The sequence below is a fragment of the Ranitomeya imitator genome, chromosome 1 (assembly GCF_032444005.1).
Source record: "Ranitomeya imitator isolate aRanImi1 chromosome 1, aRanImi1.pri, whole genome shotgun sequence".
Taxonomy (NCBI): Eukaryota; Metazoa; Chordata; class Amphibia; order Anura; family Dendrobatidae; genus Ranitomeya; species Ranitomeya imitator.
Window position 1 is genome coordinate 802,967,850 of NC_091282.1, and position 23,249 is coordinate 802,991,098.

The following is a 23,249-nucleotide window of genomic DNA, read 5'->3' on the forward strand; positions in this document are numbered from 1 at the left end:
ATAGGTTAGTCCCTTTTACTGGGCAGCTTTCTAGCTGTTGCAAAACTATAGCTCTAGGCTGTCAGTTGTAGTTTTGCAAAAGCCGAGAGATACATTTTGCAACCAGAGGAGTCTGAATAATTTCGATTTTTGATGGAGTTTTCCATTAAGAAATGGTGACTGTTATTCATTAACCTATATTTAGTGCTGCCCTGATGTAAACCATTGTACATCTTGTGAAATACAATCCTGCTGACATTATAGAATTCAGTCATGTGATAATATTCTGCATTTCCATTTTCTTAGTTTATTTACTTTCTTAAATAAAATCTATAGGATAATTTCTTGTTTCTTAAAGTTGTTTTATTGTAACTAAAACAAAGTCCTATAAGAAATAGATGCATAATAAAATTGATATATATTTTTATACTATGATCTACTTGTTCTATTGACTTCATTATTATTTTTTTTCTTGTGGTTTATTTATTTTCATTGCTACCGATTAGTCTTTGAATTACAATCCGTGATATCCGGTGTGTACATATCATGATAACTGATATCTTTACATCCTCCAATTAATTCCTTTGAGTGTAGATGTACATATAGATCTCTCTTGTTCCGTTGTGATTTTCTCAAAGGTTAAGATATCACAAAGGTGCATATTACCAAATGGAAGTATCCAAGGAGCGTTTCGCTAAAAAGCTTCATCCAGGGTTCACCCCTTTCAACCCTCGCCAGCTCACCAAAGTAAGAGGTATAAGATGAGGGTGGAAGGCGAAAGGTGGAACTCTATGGACTTCTGTCTACCTCCAACCTTAAAACTATAACCTAAAAGAAACTGAAGCCTTGACCCATATGGGAATTGTAATTTCTATTCATTCCCGCTGCTGTTGCTTCTTTGGTGCCCCACTGGTCTCTGATTACTGGGATTACTGGGCACCAGCGATGACATACGGACACTGCATGTGATGTGACTACTGCAGCCAATCAGTATCTGTAGTTGTGACATGGTGACACCACTGAGGTCGTCGCTGCTGGAGTGATTGTGTCGACATGACATTACTTGAGCTGGAAAAATAATAACCAACAAGGGATCTGTGAAGTGTTACCTGGGGGGTTGGCAAAGAGAAAATCATTTTTAATGCTATTTTATAGCCTTATAATGTGTGTGTATGTGTGTGTGGGGGGGGGGGGGGGAGGGAGGGTTACGGTTTTAAATAAATTGCTTGGCAAATCTATTAAATATAGAATACACTATTTAGACAAAACTGATGGCCTAACAAAAGGAAGTTTTTGGCGTTCTTTATGCCTCTTATCCACTGGATTACGCATACGGGCTTATTCAAGTATCAGCATTTGTTCAGTATCCAGCATCAGTATTTGGTCAGTATGCAGCATCAGTATTTGGTCAGTATCCAGCATCATTATCTGGTCAGTATCCAGCATCGGTATCTTGTCAGTATCCAGCATCGGTATCTGGTCAGTATCCAGCATCATTATCTGGTCAGTATCCAGCATCGGTATCTGGTCAGTATCCAGCATCGGTATCTGGTCAGTATCCAGCATCGGTATCTGGTCAGTATCCAGCATCATTATCTGGTCAGTATCCAGCATCGGTATCTGGTCAGTATCCAGCATCGGTATCTGGTCAGTATCCAGCATCGGTATCTGGTCAGTATCCAGCATCGGTATCTGGTCAGTATCCAGCATCGGTATCTGGTCAGTATCCAGCATCAGTATTTGGTCAGTATCCAGCATCATTATCTGGTCAGTATCCAGCATCGGTATCTGGTCAGTATCCAGCAACGGTATCCGGTCAGTATCCAGCATCGGTATCCGGTCAGTATCCAGCATCATTATCTGGTCAGTATCCAGCATTGGTATCTTGTCAGTATCCAGCATCGGTATCTGGTCAGTATCCAGCATCGGTATCTGGTCAGTATCCATCATCGGTATCTGGTCAGTATCCAGCATCGGTATCTGGTCAGAATCCAGCATCGGTATTTGGTCAGTATCCAGCATCGGTATCTGGTCAGTATCCAGCATCATTATCTGGTCAGTATCCAGCATCATTATCTGGTCAGTATCCAGCATCGGTATTTGGTCAGTATCCAGCATCATTATCTGGTCAGTATCCAGCATTGGTATCTTGTCAGTATCCAGCATCGGTATCTGGTCAGTATCCAGCATCGGTATCTGGTCAGTATCCATCATCGGTATCTGGTCAGTATCCAGCATCGGTATCTGGTCAGAATCCAGCATCGGTATTTGGTCAGTATCCAGCATCGGTATCTGGTCAGTATCCAGCATCATTATCTGGTCAGTATCCAGCATCATTATCTGGTCAGTATCCAGCATCGGTATTTGGTCAGTATCCAGCATCATTATCTGGTCAGTATCCAGCAACAGTATCTGGTCAATATCCAGCATCAGTATTTGGTCAGTATCCAGCATCAGTATCTGGTCAGTATCCAGCATCGGTATCTGGTCAGAATCCAGTATCAGTATCTGGTCAGTATCCAGCATCAGTATTTGGTCAGTATCCAGCATCAGTATCTGGTCAGTATCCAGCATCGGTATCTGGTCAGAATCCAGCATCGGTATTTGGTCAGTATCCAGCATCGGTATCTGGTCAATATCCAGCATCATTATCTGGTCAGTATCCAGCATCATTATCTGGTCAGTATCCAGCATCGGTATCTGGTCAGTATCCAGCATCGGTATCTGGTCAGTATCCAGCATCGGTATTTGGTCAGTATCCAGCATCGGTATCTGGTCAGTATCCAGCATCAGTATTTGGTCAGTATCCAGCATCATTATCTGGTCAGTATCCAGCATCGGTATCTGGTCAGTATCCAGCATCGGTATCTGGTCAGTATCCAGCATCGGTATCTTGTCAGTATCCAGCATCGGTATATGGTTAATATCCAGCATCATTATCTGGTCAGTATCCATCATCGGTATCTGGTCAGTATCCAGCATCGGTATTTGGTCAGTATCCAGCAACAGTATCTGGTCAGTATCCAGCATCGGTATTTGGTCAGTATCCAGCATCGGTATCTGGTCAGTATCCAGCATCATTATCTGGTCAGTATCCAGCAACAGTATTTGGTCAGTATCCAGCATCAGTATTTGGTCAGTATGCAGCATCAGTACCTGGTCAGTATCCAGCATCATTATCTGGTCAGTATCCAGCATCGGTATCTGTTCAGTATCCAGCATCGGTATCTGGTCAGTATCCAGCATCGGTATTTGGTCAGTATCCAGCATCGGTATCTGGTCAGTATCCAGCATCATTATCTGGTCAGGATCCAGCATCGGTATCTTGTCAGTATCCAGCATCGGTATTTGGTCAGTATCCAGCATCATTATCTGGTCAGGATCCAGCATCGGTATCTGGTCAGTATCCAGCATCGGTATCTGGTCAGTATCCAGCATCATTATCTGGTCAGGATCCAGCATCGGTATCTGTTCAGTATCCAGCATCGGTATCTGGTCAGTATCCAGCATCGGTATCTGTTCAGTATCCAGCATCGGTATTTGGTCAGTATCCAGCATCGGTATCTGGTCAGTATCCAGCATCATTATCTGGTCAGTATCCAGCATCGGTATCTTGTCAGTATCCAGCATCGGTATATGGTTAATATCCAGCATCATTATCTGGTCAGTATCCATCATCGGTATCTGGTCAGTATCCAGCATCGGTATCTGGTCAGAATCCAGCATCGGTATTTGGTCAGTATCCAGCATCGGTATCTGGTCAGTATCCAGCATCATTATTTGGTCAGTATCCAGCAACAGTATCTGGTCAGTATCCAGCATCAGTATTTGGTCAGTATGCAGCATCAGTACCTGGTCAGTATCCAGCATCATTATCTGGTCAGTATCCAGCATTGGTATCTGGTCAGTATCCAGCATCGTTATCTGGTCAGTATCCAGCATCGGTATCTGGTCAGTATCCAGCATCGGTATCTGGTCAGTATCCAGCATCGGTATTTGGTCAGTATCCAGCATCAGTATCTGGTCAGTATCCAGCATCGGTATCTGGTTAATATCCAGCATCATTATCTGGTCAGTATCCATCATCGGTATCTGGTCAGAATCCAGCTTCGGTATTTGGTCAGTATCCAGAAACAGTATCTGGTCAGTATCCAGCATCAGTATTTGGTCAGTATCCAGCATCGGTATCTGGTCAGTATCCAGCATCATTATCTGGTCAGTATCCAGCAACAGTATCTGGTCAGTATCCAGCATCAGTATTTGGTCAGTATGCAGCATCAGTACCTGGTCAGTATCCAGCATCATTATCTGGTCAGTATCCAGCATCGGTATCTGGTCAGTATCCAGCATCGGTATCTGGTCAGTATCCAGCATCGGTATCTGGTCAGTATCCAGCATCGGTATTTGGTCAGTATCCAGCATCATTATCTGGTCAGTATCCAGCATCGGTATCTGGTCAGTATCCAGCATCATTATCTGGTCAGTATCCAGCATCGGTATTTGGTCAGTATCCAGCACCGGTATCTGGTCAGTATCCAGCATCGGTATCTGGTCAGTATCCAGCATCGGTATCTGGTCAATATCCAGCATCATTATCTGGTCAGTATCCAGCAACAGTATCTGGTCAGTATCCATCATCGGTATCTGGTCAGTATCCAGCATCGGTATCTGGTCAGAATCCAGCATCGGTATTTGGTCAGTATCCAGCATCGGTATCTGGTCAGTATCCAGCATCATTATTTGGTCAGTATCCAGCAACAGTATCTGGTCAGTATCCAGCATCAGTATTTGGTCAGTATGCAGCATCAGTACCTGGTCAGTATCCAGCATCATTATCTGGTCAGTATCCAGCATTGGTATCTGGTCAGTATCCAGCATCGTTATCTGGTCAGTATCCAGCATCGGTATCTGGTCAGTATCCAGCATCGGTATCTGGTCAGTATCCAGCATCGGTATTTGGTCAGTATCCAGCATCAGTATCTGGTCAGTATCCAGCATCAGTATTTGGTCAGTATCCAGCATCATTATCTGGTCAGTATCCAGCATCGGTATCTTGTCAGTATCCAGCATCGGTATCTGGTTAATATCCAGCATCATTATCTGGTCAGTATCCATCATCGGTATCTGGTCAGTATCCAGCATCGGTATTTGGTCAGTATCCAGAAACAGTATCTGGTCAGTATCCAGCATCAGTATTTGGTCAGTATCCAGCATTGGTATCTGGTCAGAATCCAGCTTCGGTATTTGGTCAGTATCCAGAAACAGTATCTGGTCAGTATCCAGCATCAGTATTTGGTCAGTATCCAGCATCGGTATCTGGTCAGTATCCAGCATCATTATCTGGTCAGTATCCAGCAACAGTATCTGGTCAGTATCCAGCATCAGTATTTGGTCAGTATGCAGCATCAGTACCTGGTCAGTATCCAGCATCATTATCTGGTCAGTATCCAGCATCGGTATCTGTTCAGTATCCAGCATCGGTATCTGGTCAGTATCCAGCATCGGTATCTGGTCAGTATCCAGCATCGGTATCTGGTCAGTATCCAGCATCGGTATTTGGTCAGTATCCAGCATCATTATCTGGTCAGTATCCAGCATCGGTATCTGGTCAGTATCCAGCATCATTATCTGGTCAGTATCCAGCATCGGTATTTGGTCAGTATCCAGCACCGGTATCTGGTCAGTATCCAGCATCGGTATCTGGTCAGTATCCAGCATCGGTATCTGGTCAATATCCAGCATCATTATCTGGTCAGTATCCAGCATCGGTATCTGGTCAGTATCCATCATCGGTATCTGGTCAGTATCCAGCATCATTATCTGGTCAGTATCCAGCAACAGTATCTGGTCAATATCCAGCATCAGTATTTGGTCAATATCCAGCATCATTATCTGGTCAGTATCCAGCATCATTATCTGGTCAGTATCCAGCATCATTATCTGGTCAGTATCCAGCATCGGTATCTGGTCAGTATCCAGCATCGGTATCTGGTCAGTATCCAGCATCGGTATCTGGTCAGTATCCAGCATCGGTATTTGGTCAGTATCCACCAACGGTATCTGGTCAGTATCCAGCATCATTATCTGGTCAGTATCCAGCAACAGTATCTGGTCAGTATCCAGCATCGGTACCTGGTCAGTATCCAGCATCAGTATCTGGTCAGTATCTGGCCAGTATCCAGCATCGGTATCTGGTCAGTATCCAGCATCGGTATCTGGTCAGTATCCAGCATCAGTATTTGGTCAGTATGCAGCATCAGTACCTGGTCAGTATCCAGCATCAGTATTTGGTCAGTATCTGGCCAGTATCCAGCATCAGTATCTGGTCAGTATCCAGCATCGGTATCTGGTCAGTATCCAGCATCGGTATCTGGTCAGTATCCAGCATCGGTATCTGGTCAGTATCCAGCATCGGTATCTGGTCATTATCCAGCATCGGTATTTGGTCAGTATCCACCAACGGTATCTGGTCAGTATCCAGCATCATTATCTGGTCAGTATCCAGCAACAGTATCTGGTCAGTATCCAGCATCAGTATTTGGTCAATATCCAGCATCATTATCTGGTCAGTATCCAGCATCATTATCTGGTCAGTATCCAGCATCGGTATCTGGTCAGTATCCAGCATCGGTATTTGGTCAGTATCCACCAACGGTATCTGGTCAGTATCCAGCATTATTATCTGGTCAGTATCCAGCAACAGTATCTGGTCAGTATCCAGCATCAGTATTTGGTCAGTATGCAGCATCAGTACCTGGTCAGTATCCAGCATCAGTATCTGGTCAGTATCTGGCCAGTATCCAGCATCAGTATCTGGTCAGTATCCAGCATCGGTATCTGGTCAGTATCCAGCATCGGTATCTGGTCAGTATCCAGCATCAGTATTTGGTCAGTATGCAGCATCAGTACCTGGTCAGTATCCAGCATCAGTATTTGGTCAGTATCTGGCCAGTATCCAGCATCGGTATCTGGTCAGTATCCAGCATCGGTATCTGGTCAGTATCCAGCATCGGTATCTGGTCATTATCCAGCATCGGTATCTGGTCAGTATCCAGCATCGGTATCTGGTCAGTATCCAGCATCGGTATCTGGTCATTATCCAGCATCGGTATTTGGTCAGTATCTGGTCAGTATCCAGCATCAGTATCTGGTCAGTATCCAGCATCGGTATCTGGTCATTATCCAGCATCGGTATCTGGTCAGTATCCAGCATCAGTATTTTTATACCAAAATCAGGAATGGAATTTGCAGAGAAAAATGATGATTGAAAGATTGATGCCAGTTCTGCATTTTGGCATAGAAATACTGGTGTGTGATAAAGTATATATAACACAGTGTATGAGTTTTGCAGAGAGCATGTTATCACCTATCCATATAACAGGTAATAACTTTTAGATTGATGGGGGTCTGACTGCTGCGGTCCTCACGGATCACCATGCTCGATCACCGCGCCATTCATTCTCTGTGGCATTGCCGAGTGCTGTATTCCCATAGAATGGAATGCCCTGAGACTCTATTCTATTGGGAAGAAAAGTGCCCTGTTCTGATGATCGTAGCATGATATGATTTTCTAGGATAAGGAGAGGATGGAGAAAAGTCTCCATTCTCTGAGGCCATGGAAATCAGACTGCACTTGAGTCGCCCTCCAGGGCCGTGGGGTACCCGGCACCGGGTCTGGTGTTCACAGGGGGCGCCCATGTAAAAGGGGAAATTTAATAAAGTTTGTGTTCGTGATGCCACCTGTGGTATTCGGTCAGTGGGGACCGACGCTGCTTTAAGGGGTCCTCTGGGGTGATGTTATGGCAGCTAGATGGTATAACTTCCCACAGGTGAAGTGTATTCCCAGGGCTCCCGGTGTGTAGACGGAAGATGGTGAATGGCGCAGTAAAGAACGAGAACACAGGTTTGCAGTCTCTTTACCTGGTTTACTGAAGACTTCAGGTAGCCACAGTCCAGGGTACCAGATCACAGGGCAGGCAGAGTCCAGCCAGCTTGGAAGTGAATCCAGAGTCCCCTTATCCAGGTGGAGTTAAAATCCTTCCTCTAGCGCGGTGGTGTTATAGTCCCTTACTGCCTATGGTTTCAGATATGGTCCTCACAGTTCTCTCTGTCCCCCATGTAGGATAGGACAATACTTGTATGACAGGTGACTCAAGCCTTTTTTACAGGGTGTCTATCACTCCCCGGGCTCTATATATTACTGTGTCTTCAGGTGTGTGTGGGGACAGATAACTTGCAATTCAGCTGTCCTGCCGGTCTCTTAGAGTCCCACAAAAGCCTCAGTGTTCCGGCTACCGATGATCTGCGCTTCAGAGGGGAATCGCTCATTCGCAGCTGGTCTCCCCTGATGTCACTTTCCTGTGCTTCGCTCTCCTGCACGCTCACTCAATAATATCCTTTCTTTCTGTATTCTCTTTCTGCAGGAGCTGTAGTACTTCAGACTACACGGCCCCTTCAGACCTTCTGACCCTCTATGTCTGCCTGCTCTCTTCTCTGCCTGTAACTTTCTGAACCCTCTGACCCATTCCCTCCAGATCAGAATGTATTTATAGGGGAGTTCACCCTAAACTAGGCTTAGAGCTCCCCCTTCTGGTCTGGAGTGTGAACATGTTGTATGCATTGTGATTACCTGATAAGAGATATCCTTCATCGCTTCCAAACGTAACATCACTCTACAATATTTCAAATGATACCCGTGGCCTGCTGGGGTAAGTGACGGAGTTAGTGACCATGTGCTTTGTCACAACTGTAAACAGTGTGGAGGTCCTGAGAACATCAATTCTGTTAACAATGTAGCAGACAAGGCGGCCCACAACCAGACAGGCCCTTCTGGCATTTGCCAGAATTGCCCAATGGCCAGTTCGGCCCTGCATGGCACAAACACATAACTGAGGAAAAACTACAACATAAGCAACTTCGGCCAAAGGCTTGCCATGCTGCCACAATGAATGGGCAATTTCTAATTCTACACTACTCCTGTCACTGGAAGAGACAGAAAATGGAGCATGTGACTGAGTGTGCAAAGAAGAAAGTGTGAGGTGATGCGGAGAGTGGAGGTGGGGAGCGCCATGCACAGCACTCAGCGTGCCCTCAGCCCACCCCACCCACTGTCCTCTGCGGTCTCCCCTCCCAAAAGCCTGACAGCGGCGGCGGCTGCACAAGGAATTCGGGCTGCTCCTCCCGAGTGATCCCTTCTCTATTTTGGTGCCTCTCCCCTCCTCCCCTCTCCTCAGTGCCGAGCCCATGACGTAATGGTTTATGTTAATTATTAGCATGTGGGAAGCCTAGGCTGGCGCTTCCCAGCTTCAGTCTCTGCGAGTGAGGGAGGGAGCACAGAGCCTGCAAGTCAACATGGCAAAGCCCAGGGAGGGAGAGCAGCAGCCCCTCTAGCTCCAGCACAGGGTCCCTGGCGCAGTGCTCCTGGTGCAGGTAGGTGGGAAGGAGACCCCCAGTGCTCTGCATGGGCAGCTGCAACACTGTATCCTCTGTGCTGGCTGATCTGTTGACTTTCATGGGCAACTGCAACGTTGTATCCTGTATTTGTGAATCTGTATCTCCCTATGAGCTGGGCATGGCTGCAGACATTCTAGTGATATTATCTGTAGATTTCTGCCATGTGACCCCCTAGTTCTGGCTGTAGTGTGTATAATCTGTTGCTCTGCTCCTCAGTGACTGACATCTATGAATACACGCAGAGCTGCTCTGACACAGGAAATCAACTTTTCCCCCTTTTTTTTCTTCAGTCACCTGGTTATAATTTATTATTATTTTTTTGATTAATGTATTTATTTTTCCTGCATTAATACCTCATTCACTAAAGCTCAAGTCAGCGATGTTACGGATAGGTTAACCCACTGACTGATTTCCAAACAGTTGGGCACCAAAAAAAATGTTGTGGCTAGGTACAGGAAGGTTTACGGGAGAGGATTTGACTGGTTGATGCAGATGCTGGTGATTTTTTTTTTTTTGTTCTACCTTGGTCACTAAGTGGTTAAATTTGATTTAATCACTGCACCAAAGGAGGGGGAAAAAAAATTATTTTTCACCATATTTTGTTGTTCCGTTGTCTGTTTGCTTCCCCGGTGCCAAGGTCTTGGTGTTGGTAGAAAGTAGCGGTTTATTAGATTGCGGATGTTAACTGTTGAGGGGAAAAATGAATTGAGTGTGTTAACTTGAAACCTATCCACTAGGTCTGATTGTCTGTGGTGTAGCGAGGCTTGGATAGCATTGAGTCAAAACGTTTTTTTTTCTTGAGGAGAATGTGTCACGCCAATGTCTTATTTTCACAGTTGTGAACATTGACTTGGAATGCGGGTGTGGAAGAGTCCGAGCGAGAACCCAAAGGGACGTCGGATCTGGAAAAACACTACCCAGGACCCGAGCATGCCTGAAGTGGAGAATACAACATTCGATTAATTTGTGCCAACACCAGTGATATAGAGCTGACCCTGTGTAAGAAGAAAAACAATCAATCAATTGAACCGTCTTTCTATTTTTTTTATCTTTTTTTCATCTCCAAATTTCTCTGTGGATCCTGTAAATCTTTTCTCATCATGATGTTTCGGGATCAAGTTGGAATGCTCTCTGGTTGGTTTAAAGGCTGGAATGAATGCGAACAAACTGTTGCACTGCTTTCCCTGCTGAAAAGGGTTAGCAGGACCCAAGCCAGATTCTTACAGATCTGCTTGGAGCATTCCTTGGTAGACTGTACAGAACTGCACATACTTGAAGGGGAAGCCAACAATCCCGGTGAGTTTTGTATTCCGGAAATGTGGAGCGTAACGTTGCGCAATCTGACCGTATGTCACATTGAGACGTAATGCGTCCATGATGTTGGTAGACTGGGATTTAGACATAACTTTTGACTGAAAAGTGGCAATTACAATTGACTAAATCCTTCTTTAGGTGACTTTACTACGCTTTACAGTTTATGCTTCCTGCATGCTACCGTCTCTGGATGGACACCAAAAGAGTGCCCTTCTGTCCCCCATATGGTAGACCTTTGTATCGATTAGTGCAGCATAGTGGCATATAATGGCATTTCTTAAAAAGCCATATGTTTGGGAGCCTTTAGGTGACATAGGTTGCTGTATGGCTAGGGTATATCCCTCAGACTCTGCAGAACATGGTGTGAGCCTTAAGGGACCGTCACACTCAGCAACTTTGCAACGAGAACGATCCGTGACGTTGCAGCGTCCTGGATAGTGATCTCGTTGTTTGACACGCAGCAGTGATCTGGATCCCGCTGTGACATCGCTGGTCGGAGCTAAAAGTCCAGAACTTTATTTGGTCGTCAGGTCGGCGTATATCGTCATGTTTGACAGCAAAAGCAACGATGCCAGCAACATTTTACATGGAGCTAACAACCAGCGAGAACGATAAGTGAGTCGCCGTTACGTCACTGGATCGCTCCTGCATCGTTCTGGAGCTGCTGTGTTTGACGTCTCTACAGCGACCTAAACGGCGACGCTGCAGCGATCGGCTCGTTGTCTATATCGCTGCAGCGTCGCTGAGTGTGACGGTAACTTTAGATAATTGCTTTTCTTATAGGCATGAAGAAGGCAGGGGCGTAACTGTAATAGGTTCGTGGGATGCAATTACACCTGGAGCCTAAAGGACCCAAAGCTCCCCTTTGGCCTGTATGAAAAGACCAATATTATTGAAAACTTGCAATAATTGGGGGCCCCATTGGAGCCAATGAGCTTCAAGTTACGCCACTGAGTGAAAGCCATCCTCACCAACAATTATTGCCGAAACTACAACTCGCTCTGCAATGTGTCCAATGTCTGCTGTAACGAGCCATGGCAAAGTTGCCTCAGACTGCAGATTTAGCACGACTGTAAACTGTTGGGACCCCAGTGGCTGAGATGACCTAGTCCGCCCCCAGCCTAAGGCAACATTAATGGTAAACTTGAGCGCTTTTGTCAAGGAAAAATAATTTTTGCCAGCATTTTTGGAACTGATGGATTGGAAGATCCATACATTTTTCTGGACTATACTGTATATATTCATATGACTGACATTTACTTGTGGAGACTCTTCCCCCCCCCCCCCCCCCCCCAAAGTTTGTTTTATGCCAGATTTCCAAGTTGATACACGTGGACTGTTGAAATGAATTCATGATGGTGGGATTGAATATTAATAACCAGCGTTTTACAAATTAGTCTAGCAGAATAATTTATCATAGCAGTCACCTGATTGAGATTCCTTTGACACATATTTGGAGACAATAACTAGTGAAAAAGGAGAAAATTTCAGCAGTCGCCCTTCCAGGCTCAATTCCACTCCCTGCATTTTTGGCCCAATGGTCATCACTTCTTCATTATTGCACTTTTTTAGATACCTAGAGAATGAATAATTGCCTCCTTTTTTTTTTTCCTAGCGGTCTTGCAGTTTCTTCTAGAATAACTAAGTCAGATCACGTAGAGTCTGGATTTTGTAGGCTTTTTGGCAAGGTAGCTAGTTTCATTTTAAGTAACATGCAGCATGAGCGGATAATTAATTTGCTGTGCAGTTTATTTTCTGCCGTGTGTTTTACCCTGATCACTGTAATGTAGCCAGCACTTTTTTTTTTTTTCTCTATAGTCGGGAGGTTGTTAAAATTCTTTTTTTTTTTTTTTTCTCCGTTCTCTATATGGAAGTTTTGTAAACAAGTAGAAAAGCTAATTGGATTGCAGTGTGGCCTATATGTACACTGGACTTCCTGTAGGCGCAAGGGCGTACATTGTGGGTCTACGATGGGTAGATTCCTCCTGCCTGGCTGCACAGAACTATCCAGGGGAGAACGACCCTCAGAATGGTGAGTCTGGGCTCCTCATAGTGGCGCAGTAATGGGTAACTGTTCTAGTGATTGCGGGGGGTTCCAACCATCTTGCTTATTGCCACCATTTCTAGTGATCATGCTACTTGGGCCAAAACCCCTTTAAGGCTGCAGTCTCGCGTAGCATTTGGCCCACATTTCAGGTGTAACTGCTAAAGAGCCATGACTTAAAAAAACAAAAAACTCCAACATAGATGGATGTACCCACCTTAAGGTCGGTTTCACATGTCAGTGCCTCCGGCAGTGTAGTGACAGTTTTCTCACATACCGGAGTCTGACACACATACACCCATTCAAATGAATGGGTCTATGCACATGTCAGCGTGTCCGTGTGCAAAACACGCTGACATGTCCGTTTTTGTGCAGCTGCACAGATCACACGGACCCATACAAGTCAATGGGTCCGTGTAAACACGTACCGCACACAGATGCTGTCCGTGTGCGTTTTTAAAGCCATAGGGTTAAAGTTGAAACAAATTGTTTCAACACACGGATATCTCCGGTACTGGACATATCAGGACTTGTGAAACCGGCCTAAAGGAGTGTTTTCATTAGGCCGGCTTCACACTCAGCGTATGAAAATACGGTCCGTATATTACGGCCGTAATACGCTGAAAAGTCCCGAAAATAGTGGTCCGTAGCTCCTCCGTAGGCAGGGTGTGTCAGCGTTTTTTGCGCATGGCATCCTCCATATGTAATCCGTATGGCATCCGTACTGCGTGGTTTTCTCGCAGGCTTGCAAAACCAACATACCGCTATAGAAGTGATCCATGTGTCCCAAAAAGAAAAAAAAAAAAATATATATATATATATATATATATATATATGTATATATTAATATTTATTCCAGCGCTATACAGCTTGAAAGCCGGTAATTCAATTACCGGCTTTTTCTTTCTCCTTCCTAAAACCCGACATGATTTGAGACATGGTTTACATACAGTAAACCATGTCTTCTCTCCATTTTTTTTGCAGATTCCACACTACTAATGTCAGTAGTGTGTATCTGCAAAATTTGGCCGTTCTAGCTCTTAAAATAAAGGGTTAAATGGCGGAAAAAATTGGCGTGGGCTCCCGCGCAATTTTCTCCGCCAGAGTAGTAAAGCCAGTGACTGAGGGCAGATATTAATAGCCTGGAGAGGGTCCACGGTTATTGGCCCCCCCCCTGGCTAAAAATATCTGCCCCCAGCCACCCCAGAAAAGGCACATCTGGAAGATGCGCCTATTCTGGCACTTGGCCACTCTCTTCCCATTCCCGTGTAGCGGTGGGATATGGGGTAATGAAGGGTTAATGCCACCTTGCTATTGTAAGGTGACATTAAGCCTAATTAATAATGGAGAGGCGTCAATTATGACACCTATCCATTATTAATCCAATTGTAGTAAAGGGTTAAATAAAACACAAACACATTATTTAAAATTATTTTAATGAAATAAAAACAATGGTTGTTGGAGTATTTTATTCTACGCCCAATCCAGTCACTGAAGACCCTCGTTCTGTAAGTAAAAAAACATAATAAACCAACAATATACTTACCCTCCGCAGATCTGTAACGTCCAACGATGTAAATCCTTCTGAAGGGGTTAAAACATTTTGCAGCAAGGAGTTCCGCTAATGCAGGCTGCTCCTTGCTGCAAAACCCTGGGGAATGAGGCTAAATATAGATCAATGATCTATATTTAGCTTCATTTGCGGTGAGGCGCCCTCTGCTGGATGTTCATAGATCGTGGGAACTTTCCTAGAAAGCCTGGGAGCTGGAATAAATATTAATATATATACATATGTGTCTCACTGAGATATATATATCTATATCTATCCTATTCTATGTGTACACATTTATTCTACCTATTGGACTGTAAGCTGTCAGTGTGATTTTACTGTACAGCGCACTGAATTACCGGCTTTTCTCTCTAACAGCGCTGCGTATTTCTCGCAAGTCACACTGCTTGTCCGTGTGTAATCCGTATTTTTCACGCTTCCATAGACTTTCATTGGCATATTTCTTGCGCAGTACGGTGACAAACGCAGCATGCTGCGATTTTGTACGGCCGTAGAAAGCCGTATAATACTGATCAGTATACGGTAGATAGGAGCAGGGGCATAGAGAATAATTGTGCCGTATTTTTTGCGAGTTTTACGGACGTAGTTTCTGCGCTCTTACGTCCGTAAAACTCGCAAGTGTGAAGCCGGCCTTAGCGACTTAACGGCATTAAACTATCGCCAATCATCAATTTATTTAACCATCAGAAGTGGTTTAAAAAAAAACTATTTTTATAGGCATACCCCCAGTTCAGATGTGCATGGGGGTTCATAAAATTCTGTGTGCTCATGGAGTATGTTGTCCCCCACTCACCTGGATTGGCTCCATCTAATGCCGTGTTACTTTTTTCTCCTGCATGTTTCCTACCAATATTCCATTTTATCAGGGGTAATCGTCTATAAATCAATACCCAAGAAGGCCTTGTATTAAATGATTTTGGATCAAAGGCCGTCATGCATACATACTGACTGTGGCTTCCTCTGCCACTGATTGAAGCCTTACCTGTGGACTTTACACTGGTGAGGTTCTTCTGATAGAGCCTGTGTTTACGTAAATTGAAAAAAATTACTTACATTTTTTTAGTCATCTGGGCCCTTTTTGCCCATTCTAAGGAAAGTGTGAAAGGCGCGACGCACGATTATATCCACATACCTAGCCGCCCAATATTCCTGTGTAGGAGTACCTGAAGTTCATAAAGTTCACCGTTTGATCTATATCACGTCTAAACATCCAAGTCTACTCACAATAACATGTTTTTTCTGTATTGCATCATTGTATTGCGCCCTAACCTGATGAAACCATCCAGTCACACAGCGATTGTGACCTCTGTGTAGTTCCACGTGCAGCATTACATCCAATGTAACTTTTCTTTTTTCAAATTTAAGGCAGGTTGTGACTTATACATTTGGATTACCTGTCACATTTTAGCAGAGTATAGAGGGAGTTAGTGGACAAATTTCATGCTTCCGTCAGAATGGAGATGTATATCCCAGTATGGTACAGTAAGGTGGTTTATTTCAACACGTTTCAAAGTATATAGTTAATTCTTCAGGAAAAGCCGCATTGGGGTGTTTTACCTGAAGTAACTATATACTTCGAAATGTGTTGAAATAAACCACCTTACTGTACCATACTGGGATATACATCTCCATTCTGACGGAAGCATGACATTTGTCCACTAACTCCCTTTAGTCTGATGGTCACTTGCTGACCCGTGGATCCCCTGCAGCTTGCTCTCTACATTATATGCTGCTTTTAATAGGTTGAACAGGTGAGTTTAATCTGCTCGTGAAGCTTACTGTATTTCTCAGATAAGACCCTATTTGCACTGATCTCTCCTACTGCTTCTTGGTTGTCACATTTTGGCGGTATTTTGCCTAATAGAGAGATTGATAAATATTTGTTTTCAGTGATCAGTAGTTGGAGGTAGGAGCAGGGCTGCCACTAGGAATTTCGGGGTCCCCTTGAAACTCTGCCCAGGCTCCATCCCAGCTCCGCCTCCACCCCTTGAACCTTCCACAATCCCACTACCCTCTCTTGGAAAAACTCCACTTCTGCACCATGTCCTCACCAATAACTCTTTAACCGTTCCCATCCCCAGGTCAGATACATAGCCAGCAGCTTGTTTTGGCCAAAAGTTTTTTTTTTTTTTTTTTCTTTTTTTTTTTTTTATCCGCCACCACGACAAGGTAGACTCTTTTGGCCGAGCCCTGCTCTTCTGTAACTTATTAAACATTTGTCAAAATATCAATACAATTTTAGGTATTTTTATTTGTTTTTAAATTTTTAAAATGACCAATAATATCACATGCAAGGGAAAAATACCATCACACCATGACCAGATCACATATTACCACTAGAGACGAGCTAAGTTGATCGGGTCAGGGCTTATTCGGCATGCTATAGCTTGTGACTGAATAATACCACATACAGGGAATAAATACCGCTACACCATGACCAGACCACATATTACCACCACATGGAGACCAATAATACCACATACAAGGAACAAATACCACCACGCCTTGACCAGACCACATATTACCACCACATAGTGACCAAATACTACAATACTGATCATTAATAAAAATAAAAAACCACAATACTAATGCCATTATACATGGGAGATCTGTACTTAGTATACAGTGTCCATGAACAGGTCATACAGTGATCGCCGGTGACATTATTTACAGGAGATCTGTATATAGTGTCACTGTACAGGTAATACCATGATCATTAGTGGCATTATTCACAGCTCTGTATACAGTATATAGTGTAAGTGTACATGTAACACACTGACTCACCGGTGACATCTCTAGTTGAAGTCCTTCATCTTTGCTTTTCTTCTTCATCCAGTTCAGACCACCATCACCTCTTCCAGCCAGGTCTCATCTCTGCAGAAAATAAGTTATCTAGAGCACATTCCCCAATTTTTCCCCAACCTATATACTATGCCAGATGAAGAAAAAAGCATCTGTTTCGTCCTGCACAGTAATGGGACCTCTCACCCCCCCCCCCCCCAACACACTGAAAAGAGTATCCTCAAAGATAGCCTTTAATTAGCCCCTACAGTAATAATATCCCACATTCTGGACCTCACTTGTCCTCCCATTCTGGACCCCGCGTGCCCACCCATTCTGCCTCATGTCTCTCCATATTGCCCCCATAGTCATCCATACTAGTATAATGCATCTCATAGTCATATATAGTAGTATAATGCAGCCCCATTTCAGTATAATACACCTTCATAGTCATATATAGCGGTATAATGCATCCCATAATATATTGCAACCCCATAGCGGTATAATGCATCCCATAATATAATGTAGCCCCATGGCAATATAATGCAGCCCCATAATATGCTTCCCAATAGGGGTAAAATGCTCCCCCCCCCCCCATAGTGGTATAATGCTCCTGCATAATATAATGCTCCCCCTTAGGGGTATAATGCAGCCCCATAATATAATGCACCCCATAATATAATGCTCCCCCGTAGGGGTATTATGCAGCCCCATACAGGTATAATGCACCCCATACTGCGGTTTTACAAAAAAATTAAAAAGGTTCTCCTTACCTGGCAGAAAGGGCAGTAATGCCCTGATGGCGGCCCTGAGTAGGAGCGTGTTCAAGGTCTGACTTTCATGGGTGACTTCTTGATAGGTAAATGTTTCATTACCAACAGTTTTATTAATGCAGGAGACGCACAGACATTTTGAGGGTTTGCAGAATCCTTTTGTTTAGCACGAAGTTGCATCAGAAGAGCTCCTCAGTGCAGCCATTAGCTATCGGGAAGTGTACTACTTGCTACTTATGGTAACCCCTAAAGAGCAATGTTTCTTTACCATTTTCCATTATACACTGAAGAAAATAAGTATTGGATACATGACTGATTTTGAAAGTCTTCCCACCTACAAAGAATGAAGAGATCTGTAATTTTTATCGCAAGTACACACACTTCACCTGTGAGAGACAGAATCTTAAAATAATGATTTTGCATTTTATTGCATGAAACAAGTATTTTATCACCGACCAACCAGCAAGAATTCTGGTTCTCACAGACCTGTTACTTTTTCTGTATGGCCGTCGAGTCTCTCGTATCAATACCCGGCACAGCCGCTGGCACTTGAGACCGGAGAGTGCGGGTGAATGTTCTAGTTCTATGCAGCTGAATGCTCTGGTCACGAGTGCCGGTGGCAGTGTCGGGTATTGATACGAGAGACTTGTGCGAGTTTCTCGCATTGCACATGGAAGTATGAATCTGACCTAAGAAGCCTCCTACTCCGCACTCATTACCTGGATTAATTGGTCCTGTTTGACCTCCTTACCTGTATAAAAGACACCTGTCCACACACTAAATCACACTCCAAACTCTTCACCATGGCCAAGACCAAAGAGCTGTCTAAAGACACCAGGGACAAGATTGTAGCCCTGCACAAGGCTGGGATGGGCTACAGGACAATTGGTAAGCAGCTTGGTGAGAAGGTAACAACTGTGAGCATAATTATTAGAAAATGGAAGAAACACAAGATAAGTCATTCTTCCTCAATTTGGGGCTCCATGCAAGATTTTGCCTTGCGGGGTAAGGATAATTCTGAGAGAGGTCAGGAATGAGCCCAGAACTGCATGGGAGGACCTGATCAATGACCTGAAGAGAGCTGGGACCACAGTCTCAAACATTATCGTTAGTAACACACTACGGCGTCAGGGATTAAAATCCTGCAGGGCACGCAAGGTCCTAAATGCTCACGCCAGAACATGTTCAGGCTCATTTGAAGTTCACCAATGACATCTGGATGATCCAAAGCAAGCATAGGAGAAGGTCATGTGGTCAGATGAAACCAAAATAGAACTTTTTTGTATCCTCCTTCTTCGTGCAAACGCGGCAAAAGGAGTGGAGTACAACCATCCCAACAACCGGGAAACATCATATTTTGGGGGTGCTTTTCTGCAATGAGGTCAAGACGATTGCACCGTATAGAAAGGAGGATGGTTGGGGCCCTGTATCTTGAGATTTTGGCCAACAACCTCCTTCCCTCAGTAAGAGCATTGAAGATGGGTCGTGGTTGGATCTTCCAGCATGACAAGGACCTGAGACACACAGCCAGAGCATCTAAGGAGTGGCTCCATAGGGTCACATTGCGTTAGTGCAATCCGTTTAGCACTAGCGCTAGCGGATTGCGCTAACGCAATGTTTTTAAAGGGCCGCGTTTCGGGGTCGTGTTAACGTCCCCACTCTCGCAGATCCCCGATCTGCGAGAGCGGGGAACGGACCTCGGGCGCGCCGCGGACGCTGCAAGCAGCGTCCGAGGCACGCTACAAAAGACCGGCGTGTCGCTAGCGCGTGCCGAAAATGACACGCGCTAGCAATGCGCTGGTACATTGCGGGCAATGGGAGCGCTAACGGACGCGTTGCATGGCGTTAATTTCGCCGTGCAATGCTGTCCGTTAGCGCTCTGACCAAAACGCAATGTGACCCCCAGCCTTAAGAAGCATTTCAAGGTCCTGGAGTGGCCGAGCCAGTCTCCAGAGCTGAACCCAATAGAAAATCTTTGGAGGGAGCTGAAACTCAGTGTTGTCCAACAACATCCCAGAAACCTGAAAGATCTGGAGAAGATCTGTGTGGAGGAGGGGGCCAATATCCCTGCTGCAGTGTGTGCAAACCTGGTCAAGAACTACAGGAAACTTTCTGACCTCTGTAATTACAAACTTTCTGTACAAAATCTTAAGTTCTGTTTTTCTATTGTATTAAATACTTATTTCATGCAATAAAATGCAAATTAATTATGTAAAAATCATACAATGTGATTTTCTGGGTTTTATTTTTATGTTCTGTCTCTCACAGTTGACGTGTACTTACGATATAAATTAGACTAGTGATGAGCGAATATACTCGTTGCTCGAGATTTCCCAAGCATGCTCGAGTGTCTTAGGAGATTGTTTTCCTCACCTCAGCTGAATGATTTACATCTGTTAGCCAGCTTGATTACATGTGGGGATTCCCTAGCAACCAGGCAACCCCCACATGTATTTATGCTGGCTAACAGATGTAAAAAATTCAGCTGCGGCGAAAAAAACTAAGGCTATGTGCACACGTATAATGGTCCACTGCAGATTATTCCGCAGTGGATTTGATAAATCTGCAGGGCAAAAACGCTGCAGATTTATCGCGGATTTACCTTACGGCGGATTTCACTGCGGTATTACAACTGCGGTTTTCTATAGGAGCAGCTGTAAAACTGCTGCGGAATCCGCAGAAAGAAGTGACATGCGGCGGAATGTAAACTGCTGCGTTTCCGCGCGTTTTTTTTCAGCAGCATGTGCACAGCGTTTTTTGTTTCCCATAGGTTTACATTGTAATGTAAACTCATGGGAAACTGCTGCGGACCCGTAGCTGCATTTTCCGCATCGTGTGCACATACCCTTAATCTCCGAGCACTAAAAAAAATACTCGGACGACACCCGAGTGTGCTCGAGAAATCTCGAGTAACGAGTATATTCGCTCATCACTATCACAGTCTTCTCCATTCTTTGCAGGTGGGAAAACTTGCAAAATTAGCAATGTATCAAATACTTATTTTCCCTACTATTTATAGTTGTGCTCAAAAGTGTACATACCCGGCAAAATTTTTGCTTTCTTGGCCTTTCTTCAGAGAATGAGTGATAACACCAAAACTTTTTCTCCACTCATGGTTAGTGGTTGGGTGAAGCCATTTATTGTCAAACTACTGTATTTTCTCTTTTTAAATCATAATGGGGGAAAGTAAAAAAATTGTCAACGGACCTACAGGAAAAGGTAGTTGTACTGTATAAAACAGGAAAGGGATACAAAAAGATATCCAAGGAATTGATAATGCCAGTCAGCAGCGTTCAAACTGTGATTAACAAATGGAAAATCTGGGGCTCTGTAAAAACAAAACCATGGTCAGGTAGACCAACAAATTTTGTCCACAACTGCTAGGAAAAATGTTCAGAATGCAAAGAAAAACCCACAAATAACATCATCCTGAAATTCTGGAATCTCTGAAAACTAGCGGTGTCGCTGTTTCAAGATGCACAATAAGGAGGCACTTGAAGAAAAATGAGCTGCGTGGTTGAGTTGCCAGAAGAAAGCCATTCTGTGCAAATGCCATAAATTATCACCTACAATATGCAAAACAGCACAGAAACAAGTCTCAAATCTTCTGGAACAAGGTAATTTGGAATAAGACTAACATTTTTAATGTTTTGGCCACAACCATAAACGTTACATTTGGAGAGAGGTCAACCAGGCCTATGATGAAAGGAACACCATTCCTACTGTAAAGTATGGAGGTGGATCGCTGATGTTTTGGGGATGTGTGAGCTACAAAGGCACAGGAAACTTGGTCAAAGTTGAAGTAAAGACGAATGAAGCATGTTATCAGCAAATACTGGAGGCAAATTTACAATCAGCCCGGAAGCTGCGCATGGGACGTACTTGGAGGTTCCAAAATGACCGATCCAAAGCACAAGGCAAAGTCGATCTGTCATTGGCTACAGCAGAACAAAGAGAAGGTTCTGGAGTGGCCATCTCAGTCTCCTGACCTCAATATCATTGAGCCACTCTGGGGAGATCTCAAGCGCGCAGTTAATGCTAGACAGCCCAGGAATTTACAGGAATTGGAGGCTTTTTGCCAAGAAGAGTGGGCAGCTTTACCATCTGAGAAAATAAAGAACCTCATCCACAACTACCACAAAAGACTTCAAGCTGGTATTGATGTTAGAGGGGGCAATGCCCGGTATTAAGGAATGGGGCACACGGTAATACACGGTATTAAGAAACTTTTGAGCACAAATATAAATGCAATATACAAGGCTGTTAAGATGCATAAGTTTCTTTATAATACCTTGTACTATGGATTTACTACTTGTCAAAGAGATTCTGCTTTCCTAATTTAATGAGTCAGTTTTTTTTTCCTCTGCTTCTAACGAAGTTTGTCCCCAATCTGTAGTTTCTTTAAAATAAAAATGCGGCGCTGTCGAGGTGATGTCAACGCTGCAGACGATAAGACACCGAGAGCAGCAGCAAAGACTGAGAGCTGGACCTGGGAAGGGCAAGTAAATGGCTTTTTTACAAACTAGTAACATAGTAAGGCCGAAAAAAGACATTTGTCCATCCAGTTCAGCCTATATTCCATCATAATAAATCCCCAGATCTACGTCCTTCTACAGAACCTAATAATTGTATGATACAATATTGTTCTGCTCCAGGAAGACATCCAGGCCTCTCTTGAACCCCTCGACTGAGTTCGCCATCACCACCTCCTCAGGCAAGCAATTCCAGATTCTCACTCCCCTAACAGAAAAGAATCCTCTTCTATGTTGGTGGAAAAACCTTCTCTCCTCCAGACGCAAAGAATGCCCCCTTGTGCCCGTCACCTTCCTTGGTATAAACAGATCCTCAGCGAGATATTTGTATTGTCCCCTTATATACTTATACATGGTTATTAGATCGCCCCTCAGTCGTCTTTTTTCTAGACTAAATAATCCTAATTTCGCTAATCTATCTGGGTATTGTAGTTCTCCCATCCCCTTTATTAATTTTGTTGCCCTCCTTTGTACTCTCTCTAGTTCCATTATATCCTTCCTGAGCACCGGTGCCCAAAACTGGACACAGTACTCCATGTGCGGTCTAACTAGGGATTTGTACAGAGGCAGTATAATGCTCTCATCATGTGTATCCAGACCTCTTTTAATGCACCCCATGATCCTGTTTGCCTTGGCAGCTGCTGCCTGGCACTGGCTGCTCCAGGTAAGTTTATCATTAACTAGGATCCCCAAGTCCTTCTCCCTGTCAGATTTACCCAGTGGTTTCCCATTCAGTGTGTAATGGTGATATTGATTCCTTCTTCCCATGTGTATAACCTTACATTTATCATTGTTAAACCTCA

The 23,249-nt window shown here is 44.1% G+C and overlaps 1 protein-coding gene across 2 annotated transcripts in view; it reads left to right on the forward strand.

Annotated features, from left to right (window-relative positions):
• The first annotated feature begins 9,118 nt into the window (after positions 1-9,118).
• The window catches only part of SAMD4A (sterile alpha motif domain containing 4A), a 138,791-nt gene continuing 124,660 nt past the window's right edge, over positions 9,119-23,249 (forward strand). The window contains exons 1-2 of one of the 2 annotated variants that reach the window (XM_069738652.1): positions 9,119-9,408; positions 10,269-10,728. In XM_069738652.1, the coding sequence (XP_069594753.1) occupies positions 10,533-10,728 (196 nt within the window). In that variant the 5' untranslated portion in view covers positions 9,119-9,408; positions 10,269-10,532. The remainder of the gene's footprint in view (positions 9,409-10,268; positions 10,729-23,249) is intronic. The other variant, XM_069738660.1, reaches the window with a different exon arrangement.